Raw genomic sequence first — 11,102 nt, forward strand, 5'->3', positions numbered from 1 at the left:
CGGTTCCTTGCTCAGACTCAAGCAGTTTAACAGTGAACTTGGCAGTAGCTTGGTAGAAGTCCAACTTCCTTCCTTGTCCTTGAAAAACCTAGGGGAACTCTAAAACGGAAGCAGAACCCACTCCCCAATTTCTCCACTCTCTGTGAATGAGAAGTGATTTTTTTGCTTTGTTTTCGTTACAAGGTAGGGGATGTACACGAGGTCCTGGAAGGAATTCCTCCTTGGTCGTGGTTCAATCTCTGATTTGTGATCCCGGAAAGCTCTTCGGTGGGGTCCGCAGCACAGAGCAGTTACGGATTTGCTTTTTTGGTAAAGAGGACATCTGGGAGACACTCAAACTTCCTCAGCCACACTCAACATGGCAGCTTCCTAGCCACGCCCAAAATGGCGGAACCCTTTGCCGTAGCTGGAGAGATGCTATTTTCCCAAAATGGAGCGAGAGGAGGAAAATGTCCATCACAGGCTCACCCCGCCTCCCGGGGACGCCTAGCACCAATCAGTGGCGCGGAGGGCGAGTACAAAGCCAGGGGAGGAGCCTGCTGTTGCCCCAGCAACAACCACGGAACCCAAGGAGAGCGCGGACGCGGAAGTATCGCGGCTTCCATCTCTCGCAGCCAGGAAGGTCCTGGGAAAGACGCGAGCCAGGCCTGGTAGGCGCCCGCGGAGAGAAAAACGAATCAACTCAACCCCATGAACTACAACCCCCGTTGCCACTTTCGCCCCTCCTAACCGTTAAGTGCGCTAAGGTAGGAATAACGCATGCGCTGCGCTTAGAGGCGTGGCTAAGTCGGCCCGGAACTCAACGCATGCGCCTTATGGAGCTTGCTGGGGGAGGGAAGCGGGGTGGCTGACTTGACGCGGAAGGCGGGTCTTTTGCGCTCGTGGGCGGAGCCATAGTCCCCTCGTCGGGGGGCGGGGGGGCTTTCCGCCGACCTGAACCCAAAGAGGATATTTTAGACCTCGCAGAGTTAAATGCTGGTTCCCCAGACAAGGGTCCCCCCATTTTTTCCAGGCTTTCATGGGTTGGCAATTAGGATCTGTGGTCCAGACGTCAGCCTCGGGTGTGACGAAGCTAGCTTGGAATCCTAGTACTACCCTTTACTTGCTGGGCCTCAGTTTCCCCTCCTGTCAAATGGAGATAATACACTTACCTCACAGGGTTGTGATTATATTTTTTCCCCTCCCAGGGCCATGGCTGAGGTGCACGTGATCGGGCAGATCGTGGGGGCCAGCGGTTTCTCGGAAAGTAGCCTCTTCTGCAAGTGGGGCATTCACACAGGTATTCCTCCAGGCCTGGTTCATTTCCACATCAAGACCCCTAGCCTAGAGGCTGCATGCTCCTTCCTCGACCCATTAACGCAGCCCCTTAACCTCATCTTCCATCAGCTCTCTGTACTCCAGGCTTAGCCGACACCCTGTCCACATGAGTCTCAAGCTCCCATCTGTATTTTTGTTTGTGCGGGGGCTATGGACAGGGTCTCTCTCTGTCGCCCAGGCCGGAGTAAGGTGGTGTGATCATAGTTCACTACAGCCTCAAACTCTTGGGCTCTAGTGATCCTCCCACCTCAGCCTCCTGAGAAGCTGGGCCTACAGGCACGCACCACCAAGTGTGGCTAATTTTTTAATTTTTTGTAGAGACAGGGTCTCGCATTGTTGCCCAGGCTGGTCTCAAACTCCTGGGCTCAGGCAGTCCATCCGCTTCAGCCTCTCAAAGTGCTTGGATTAAAAACATGAGCCACCACATCCCAGGAAAGTAATTTTGTTCATGCGTCCCCAACTGAGGCCCTATAGAGTCATGGTATAGTGTAATGGTTAGGGCCATGGGCTGCCAGATCTGGATTTAAATACTTTTTTTTTTTTTTTTTTTTTTTTTTTTGAGGCGGAGTCTCGCTCTGCCGCCCAGGCTGGAGTGCAGTGGCCGGATCTCAGCTCACTGCAAGCTCCGCCTCCCGGGTTCACGCCATTCTCCTGCCTCAGCCTCCCAAGTAGCTGGGACTACAGGCGCCCGCCATCTCGCCCGGCTAGTTTTTTTTGTATTTTTAGTAGAGACGGGGTTTCACCATGTTAGCCAGGATGGTCTCGATCTGCTGACCTCGTGATCCACCCGTCTCGGCCTCCCAAAGTGCTGGGATTACAGGCTGGATTTAAATACTAACTCTCCCGTCTATTAATTGGAGACCTTTGGACTTGACCTCTCTGAGCCTCAGTTTCCTTGTCTGAAAGTGAAGCTAATAGCAGCCAAGAAGCGGCACAGGTTTGAGGTTAAGAGCACAGACTGCCTGGGTTCAAAACTAGTTATTGCTTGTTAATGTACCCTTGGGCTGATTATGTGACCTTGGGCACTTCTCTTCACCTCGACTTCTCTGTTTGTACAATGAGAGTAACAGAAATATTTACCTGTTGAAGTTGTCATGAGTACTAAACAAATATCAACAGCACTTAGAATAGGAATAGGGATGGAATATGAAGTGCCCATTCAGTGTTTGCCTGGCTCATACAAGACTTTGATGGGGTCTTGTTTGTAAAGCCTGGGGTATGTTGTTGCCTGGCACAGATAAATGTCCATGAAACAGATGTGGCCATTTGGCATTATCATGTCTTCAGGCCTGAGTCCTAGTCCCTTTTTTTTTTTTTTTGAGATGGAGTCTCGCTCTGTTGCCCAGGCTGGAGTGCAGTGGCGCAATCTTGGCTCACTTCAAGCTCCGCCTCCCAGGTTCACGCCATTCTCCTGCCTCAGCCTCCCATGTAGCTGGGACTACAGGCACCCGCCACCACGCCCAGCTAATTTTTTTTTGTATTTTTAGTAGAGACAGAGTTTCACTGTGTTAGCCAGGATGGTCTCGATCTCTGACCTCGTGATCCACCTGTCTTGGCCTCCCAAAGTGCTGGGATTACAGGCGTGAGCCACCGCGCTCGGCCGTTTTTTTCTTTTTTTTTTTTGAGACAGAGTCTCACTCTGTCGCCAGGCTGGAGTGCAGTGGCACGATCTCGGCTCACTGCAGTCTTTGCCTCCTGGATTCAAGTGATTCTCCTGCCTCAGCCTCCCGAGTAGCTGGGATTACAGGCGCCCGCCACCACACCCAGCTAATTTTTGTATTTTTAGTAGAGATGGTGTTTCATCATGTTGGCCAGGCTGGCCTTAAGGTGATCCGCCTGCCTAGACCTCCCAAAGTGCTGGGAGTACAGGTGTGACCCACTGCCCCTGGCCTCTGGTCCTTTTTGATTCTACAGGTAAGTGAGGTGGAAGTTGAGATTCCCAGGAAATCGGGACCCTCCAGTTGATGGAAGAGAGGCAGACTCTGAAGTCAGACTTGGTTTCCAGGTTCCACCCCACCACTCACCTTCTCTGTGACCCTGGGCAGATGCCATCCCCTCTTGGAGCCTCAGTTTCCTCATTTGTTCTTCATAGGGATGTTGGGAAATCTTGCTTTTAAGCAGCCTGACTGAGGGCCTGGTGCTTCCCTCACTCAACCCAGAAGGGAGTAATGACTAACCTGATTTTTATTATTTCAGGGAGTTGCTGGGGGTGTTGACCCAGCCAAGAATACTGAGGCAGTTGGATGAAAGGCTTGGGCTCTGCAGTTAGAGCTGAGTCTGAATCCAGTTCCATGATGGGACCTTGGTCTGCTGTAGTCACAGCTATGTCACCAGCATGGAAAACAGTGCTTGGCACACAGCAGGTGCTCAATAAATGTTCATGAACTTACCCTCTCAGAGCCTATTTCTTTACTTGTTAAATGGGAATTATATTAGTTCCTACCTCCTAGGATCACTAATTTGTCCAAGAAACATTTATTGAGCACCTTCTGTATACCAAGAGCTGGGTTTGTGGTCTTAGAGATCCAGCAGTGTGCAAGGTCCCTGTTTTCCTGGGCCATACGGCAGGGGAGACAGAAAATAAATAAACAGGCCAGGCACGGTGGCTCATGCCTGTAATCCCAGCACTTTGGGAGGCTGAGAAAGGCAGATCACCTGAAGTCAGGAGTTTGAGACCAGCCTGGCTAACATGGTGAAACTCCATTTCTACTAAAAATGCAAAAGAATTAGCTGCGCATGGTGGCATGTGCCTGTAATCCCAGCTACTCGGGAGGCGGGGGAGGAGAATCACTTGAACCCGGGAGGCGGAGGTTGCAGTGAGCCGAGATGGTGCCATTGTACTCCAGCTTGGGCAACAGGAGCAAAACTCTGTCTCAAAAAAAAAAAGAAAAGAAAAGAAAAGAAACAGATAAACGAGTGCAGTTGGGTGTGGTGACTCACCCCTGTAATGCCAGCACTTTGGGAGACTGGAGCAGGAGGATCACTTGAGCCCAGGAGTTTGAGACCAGCCTGGGCAACATAGTGAGACCCCCCCGTCTCTACAAAGAAATAAAAAATTAGCAGAGCATAGTGATGTGTGCCTGTGGTCCCAACTACTCAGGAGGTTGAGGTGGGAGGATTGCTTGATCCTGGGAGGTCGAGGTTGCAGTGAGCTGTGATTGTGCCACTGCACTCCAGCCTGGGTGACAGAGGGAGATCTTGTCTCCCCCTCCTCAAAAAAAAAAAAAAAAAAAAAAGAAGCACTGTGATTACAGACAGTGGTAAGTGCTAGGATGAAAAGAAATGATGTGACAGAAACTAGTGTTTGGAGAAGAGGGTCAGGGAGAACCCCTCTGTGGAAGTGGCACTTGAGCTGGGCCCTGAAGGATGAAAACAAAAGCTAGGGATGGGGACATCCAGGAGCAGAGCTTTCTAGGCAGAGGGAACAGCCAGTGCAGAGGCCTTGAGGTGGGAAGACAGAAGTGGGACAGTGAGGCCAGAGGGTGATGAGGGAGAGGGAAAGTGATGGGAGATGAATTCAGGGACGGGAGCAAGAGCCAGGCCATGTGGGCCATGGTGGAGAGTGTAAACTGGGGAGTGAGGAGGGAATTAAGAGTCCTAGAGGGTGGATTAAATGAATGCATTGCCTAAAGTGCTTAGCATAGCATCTGGGATTTAGTAAGTACTCAGTGTATTTTCTTAATTTTTTTTTGAGATGGAGTTTCACTCTTGTTGCCCATGCTGGAGTGCAATGGGAACATCTTGGCTCACTGCAACCGCCGCCTCCTGGGTTCAAGCGATTCTCCTGCCTCAGCTTCTTGAGTAGCTAGGACTACGGGCGTGTGCCACCATGCCCAGCTAATTGTTGTTATTTTTTTAGTAGAGACAGGGTTTCAGAATGTTGGCCAGGATGGTCTCGATCTCTTGACCTCGTGATCTGCCTGCCTCGGCCTCCCAAAGTGCTGGGATTACAGGCGTGAGCCACCACACCCTGCTATACTTGGTACATTTTCTTTCTTTCTTTGATTTTTTTTTTTTTTTTTTTGAGACAGGGGCTCACTCTGTTGCTCAGGCTGGAGTGCAGTGGCACGATCATGGCTCACTGCAGCCTCAACCTCCTTGGGCTCAGGTGATCCTCCCATGTTGGCCTCCTAAGTAGCTGGGACTACAGGCATGAGCTGCTATACCTGGCTAATTTTTATATTCTTTGCGTGGCTTGGTGTGGCTTGGGTTTTTGTTTGTTTGTTTGTTTTTGAGACAGAGTCTTTCTCTGTTGCCCAGGCTGGAGTGCAGTGGTGCGATCTCAGCTTACTGGAACCTCCACCTCCTGGATTCAAGCGATTCTCCTGCCTCAGCCTCCCGAGTAGCTGGGATTATAGGCGTGCGCCACCATACCTGGGGCTAATTTGTGTGTGTGTGTGTGTGTGTGTGTGTGTGTGTTCAGTAGAGACGGAGTTTCACCATTTTGGCCAGGCTGGTCTCGAACCCCTGACCTCAAGTGATCCACCTGCCCTGGCTTCCCAAAGTGCTAGGATTACAGGCATGAGCCACCGCACCCATCCTAGTTTTTGTATTTTCAGTAGAGATGGGGTTTCGCCGTGTTGGCCAGGCTGGTCTCAAACTCCTGACCTCAGGTGATCTGCCCACCTCAACCTCCCAAAGTGCTGGGATTACAGGCGTGAGTCACTGCGCCCGGCTTGTTTGTTCATTGTTTGAGATGGAATCTTACTCTGTCACACTAGCTGGAGTGCAATGGTGCAATCTTGGCTCACTGCAACTTTTCCCTCCCAGATTCAAGCGATTCTTGTGCCTCAGCCTCCTAAGTACCTGAGATTACCAGCACCTGCCACCACTCTAGACTAATTTTTGTATTTTTAGTAGAGACGAGGTTTTGCCATGTTGGCCAGACTGGTCTTGAACTCCTGACCTTAGGTGATCCGCCCGCCTCAGCCTCCTAAAGTGCTGGGATTACAGCCATGAGCCACCATGCTCACCGTGCTCAGCCTTAATTTTTATATTATTTGTAGAGATGGGGTTTTGCCATGTTGGCCAGGCTGGTCTTGAACTCCTGGACTCAAACGATCTGCCTGCCTTGGCCTCCCAAAGTGCTGGGATTACAGGTGTGAGCCACTGTGTCCGACCACTCAGTGCATTTTAGCTATCATTATCACCCCTCAGTAGGATCGAAATTGTTATGTGTGTTTCAGGATGTGCTCCTGGAGGGTACCCTTGGCCTCGTCTTAATCCTTGGACTAGGCTTGTAAATGTGGGGTGAGAATAGTAATAAAATGATATTGAAGACTTATCCCGTGCTCACTATGCTCATTATCCATTCATGGATTAATGGGTTAATGGATTAGTGGGTTATCATGGGAGAGGAACTGGTGGCTTTATAAAATGAGAGAGAGACGTGAGTGGCATGTTAACACACTAGCCTTGGGACTCTTCAGAGAGTCCCCCCAGCAAGAATGCTCTTACCAGATGGGGCCCCTCCACCTTGGTCAGTCTCCCCTAACTGTGTGATAGAAATTCCTTTTCTTTGTAAATTACCCAGTTTCGGATATTAAGAGTAACAGAAAACAAATGAAGACAATGGGGAATGCACTATTACTCAGCCCTTTTTTTTTTTTTTTTTTTTTTGAGACGGAATCTTGCTCTGTCGCCCGGGCTGGAGTGCAGTGGCTGGATCTCTGCTCACTGCAAGCTCCGCCTCCCAGGTTCACGCCATTCTCCTGCCTCAGCCTCCCGAGTAGCTGGGACTACAGGCGCCCGCCACCTCGCCCGGCTAGTTTTTTGCATTTTTAGTAGAGACGGGGTTTCACCGTGTTTGCCAGGATGGTCTCGATCTCCTGACCTCGTGATCCGCCCGTCTCGGCCTCCCAAAGTGCTGGGATTACAGGCTTGAGCCACCGCGCCCAGCCTACTCAGCCCTTTTTATAGATGGGGAGACCAAGTCATAGATGACTTGCCCAAGGTTGCAGAGGCAGGAAGAGGTAGTGCCAGGATTGGAACCCAGATACTTGGTTCCAGAGTCCACGCTTCATAACCCCTTCCAGTAGATGCCACAGAGAAACAGTCCTATAGCCACAGCGGCATCCCCTTCCCAGTGGCTGCCTCCCACCCCTCTATGTCCCCACTGTCACTGCAGGGGCGGCGTGGAAGCTCCTGTCAGGCGTGCGGGAGGGCCAAACGCAGGTGGACACCCCCCAGATAGGGGACATGGCCTACTGGTCCCACCCCATCGATCTGCACTTCGCCACCAAAGGTCTTCAAGGTGGGTACCACACCTGGTCCCGGGGCCAGGCTGAGAGAGGGGGACGGGTAGCCTCTGAGGCCCCTGGGTCTGGGAACACCAAGACCTGTCCCTGCTCCCCATACCACGTGGGTCCCTTTTGCAGCCAAGTCTGGCCCTAGAGAGGCTGAGCTAAGGCTTTCCCAGGCCTGCTCAATAGGCGATCCCAAGTTTGTAGGATTAGGGCAGAGGCCAGGGTGGAGCGGGAGATGGGAAGGTGGGGGTCAGGGTGGGAGGGAAGGTGGCATTCAAGTAAAGAGACTTTCCAATAAAAGAGAGTAAAGAGAGTTTCCAATAAAGAGGAAGCCGGGAGGCAGGGTCTGAGAGAGGCAAGAGCTGTTTCTCCAGGAAGGGCTCCTCTGCTTGAAAGTAGAGCCGCTACTCAAAGGGGAAATCAGTACTGGGAGAGGAGCGGCATCAGAAAACCTTTTGGTAGGAAATGTGGGTTCCTGAAGATGAGTCGATTCTGAGAAATTGCCTAGGTAAATGTGCCGTATATTTCACCAGTATAAAGAATGTTTACCTGGTGCCTGCCCTGTGTCCAGCCTGTGTTGGGTGATGCCAGAGAGACACTGGGGATCAAGGCAGTGCCCCTTAGCCTTCTCCTCACAGAGTTCACCATCCTATGGAGGGGACACACCTCTCTCCAGACAGTGGCATCTCAGAGTGGGCGGGACTAAGATAGGCAATTTGGAGAGGCCATGGGAGCCCAGAGGAAGTGCCTGACTCTGTCAGGGAGGTCAGAGAGGGCTTCCTGGAGGAGGGGGCTTCTGCACTTTGCTGTGAAGGGCCAGTGGAGCTAATAAGGCAGAGGGATAGAAGAAGGTTCTAGGCAGAGGGAGCTACATGTGGAAGACTCAAAGGGGAGAGTGAACCAAGGGCGTCTAGCGGACTGAGGGAGAGCGGGACGGCAGCAGGGAAAGGTAGCAGGGGACAGGCCATGCAGGACCTTGAGTGCCAGGCTGAGGAGCTGAGGCCATCTCCTGAAGGTACTTGGGAGCCAGAGCAGGTGATGGACAAGTGAGATTTCACTTTTTTTTTTGTTTGTTTTTTTTGAGGCAGTCTCGCTCTGTTACCCAGGCTGGAGTGCAGTGGCAAGATCTCAGCTCACTGCAACCTCCGCCTCCTGGGTTCAAGCAATTCTCCTGCCTCAGCGTCATGAGTAGCTGGGACTACAACTGTGTTCTACCATACCTGGCTAATTTTTGCCTTTTTTTTTTTTTTCTTTTAAGTAGAGATGGCATTTCACCATGGTGGTCAGGCTGGTCTCGAACTCCTGACCTCAGGTGATCCGCCTGCCTCGGCCTCCCAAAGTGCTGGGATTATAAGTGTGAGCCACCGCGCCTGGCCGAGATTTCACTCTTAAATAATCTTTCTGTCCTTTAAGCTGGAGCTGGGGAAAGAAAAACTTTCCGGTGCTATGTGGGTGAGGTGGGCAACTCTAACCTTTCAGCTCTTGGGGCCTCCGGTTCCCCAGTGGTGGCATCAGCCTTGCTTTCTCTTTTCTCAGGCCCCCATTTTGTCCATTAGGAAATCTTACTGCCTCTACTTTTGAAATACACCCTAAATCCCACTTCTCACCCTTTTCTCGCCCAGCACCTTGATCTGTCCAAGTTCATCTCTCACCTGGACTATGACAAGAATCTTGTCTGTGGGGCCCCCTTCCCGAACCCCCGCTAATCTGCACCCCACGTGCAGCTGGAACCCTGTGAATACCTAAGGTCCCGTCTCCGCTCTGCTCAGAACCCTCCAGTTCCCCATCTCACTCAGGGTAAAAGCCAAAGTCTTGGCATGTATCACAAGGCTCTCCACAACCTGGCTGGCACCTCCTTCCCTTCTCCCCACCTCATTCTGCTCTAGCCATGCTATCCCCACCAGGCACACTCTGTCGGGGCTCCAGCCATGCCGTCCCCACCAGACACTGCCCTCTCAGGGCCTTGGCACTTGCTGTTCCCTCTGGCTGGGAACACTCTTCCTCTAGATGGCCACATGGCCTACTCCCTTCCTTCCTTTTAGCATTTGCTTAAATGTCACCTTCTTAGTGAAGCTTCCTTGATCCCCTTCTACAGCGGTATCCCCACCCTCACCCTACCCAGCTCTGTTTTTCTCCACAGCAATTACCACCATCCGATCTAACCTATCATTTGCTTATTTACTACATTTGTTGTCTAGGATATCAGCTTCACGGGGGCAGGAATTTTTGTCTGCCATCCATGTTCATGTCCGCGGTGTCCCCAGCTAGCTAGAACAGGGCCTAGCACAGGGGAAGGGGTCAGCATGAGATGAGATGGGGCTGGATCTCCAAGGGCTTTGACTACTAGACTGAGGACCTGAAGTGTGTTCTGAGGACATGGGCAAAGCTATGGAAGGAAAGATGCTTCCAGATGCCAGGTGGAAGGTGGATTAGAGAGGGGCAAGAAAGAAGGCCCTGGGTCCAAAGAGAGCAGGGCAGGGACATGAGGAAGGAAGGCAGGAGGTGACCCTGACAAGGACCACAATGGTTACCTGGGGACTGGAGGAGCAATGGGCTGCCCTGACATGGGGTCATGGAGGAGGATAACACAGAAAGGAAATTAGAAGGCCCTTGAATGTTGAAGAGGTTGAACTTTATACTGAGGGCACTGGGGAGCTATGGAAGGATCCTTAGCAGGGGAGTAACATGGATTTGGAAAGATCTCTGGCAGTTGTGTGGGAATAGATGAGAGGGTGGGAGTCTAGAAAGGAGGCTGGGTTGGAAACCCTGGGACAAAAACCCAGAGAGGAAAGGACTGGGCCTGGGGTCTCCAGTGAGTATCAGGGAGCGGGGACTCAGGAGCAGGAGTCTGGTCTCCACCCATCCCTCCTTTCCCTTCTCCCTGCTTTCCTGCAGGCTGGCCCCGGCTCCATTTCCAGGTGTGGTCCCAGGACAGCTTTGGCCGCTGCCAGCTTGCAGGCTATGGATTTTGCCATGTGCCCAGCAGCCCGGGCACACACCAGCTGGCCTGCCCCACGTGGCGGCCCCTGGGCAGTTGGCGAGAGCAGCTGGCACGGGCTTTCGTGGGTGGCGGGCCACAGCTGCTGCATGGGGACACCATCTACAGTGGGGCCGACCGCTATCGCCTGCACACAGCTGCTGGTGGCACTGTGCACCTGGAGATCAGCCTGCTGCTCCGCAACTTCGACCGCTATGGCGTTGAGTGCTGAGGGACCCTGTCTCCAGTGCCACCACCATCCACACCCTGGACACCCAGTGAGGCACAGTGGTCAGGAGACCGTCAGAGCTGGACCCCAGCTAAGGACTCCTGTCCTTGCTAGGACCTCTGGGTCCCTCTGGGCCCAGTTTCCCTATCTGTAAATTGGGGACAGTAAATGTATGGGGTCGCAGGATTTTGGGTGACAAGAGGCTGCTTAGCCATATGGGAGGTGCTCAGTAAAGGAGAGCAATTCTTACAGGTGTCTGCCTCCTGACCCTTCCATCCCTCAGGTGTCCTGTTGCCCCCTCCTCCCACTGACACCCTCCCGAGGCCCCCAACTT

The 11,102-nt window shown here is 52.3% G+C and overlaps 1 protein-coding gene across 1 annotated transcript; it reads left to right on the plus strand.

Moving 5' to 3' along the window:
- B9D2 (B9 domain containing 2) lies at window positions 1-11,021 on the plus strand. Its single transcript, XM_033198879.1, has 4 exons — window positions 1-746; window positions 1,188-1,279; window positions 7,445-7,570; window positions 10,458-11,021. Exons 2-4 carry the CDS (start codon window positions 1,192-1,194, stop codon window positions 10,769-10,771), a joined length of 528 nt encoding a protein of 175 aa, XP_033054770.1. The 5' UTR covers window positions 1-746; window positions 1,188-1,191; the 3' UTR covers window positions 10,772-11,021.
- The last annotated feature ends 81 nt before the right edge of the window (window positions 11,022-11,102 follow it).

The sequence above is a fragment of the Trachypithecus francoisi genome, unplaced genomic scaffold (assembly GCF_009764315.1).
Source record: "Trachypithecus francoisi isolate TF-2019V2 unplaced genomic scaffold, Tfra_2.0 Contig01705, whole genome shotgun sequence".
In the NCBI taxonomy this organism is placed as follows: Eukaryota; Metazoa; Chordata; class Mammalia; order Primates; family Cercopithecidae; genus Trachypithecus; species Trachypithecus francoisi.

Excerpts from the sequence above, each read along its gene's own strand:
- B9D2 (XM_033198879.1), top strand. The coding sequence starts at position 1,192 with ATGGCTGAGGTGCACGTGATCGGGCAGATCGTGGGGGCCAGCGGTTTC. Across the intron at positions 1,280-7,444 it reads CAAGTGGGGCATTCACACAG|GGGCGGCGTGGAAGCTCCTG; the intron begins GTATTCCTCCAG and ends CTGTCACTGCAG. Across the intron at positions 7,571-10,457 it reads CGCCACCAAAGGTCTTCAAG|GCTGGCCCCGGCTCCATTTC; the intron begins GTGGGTACCACA and ends GCTTTCCTGCAG.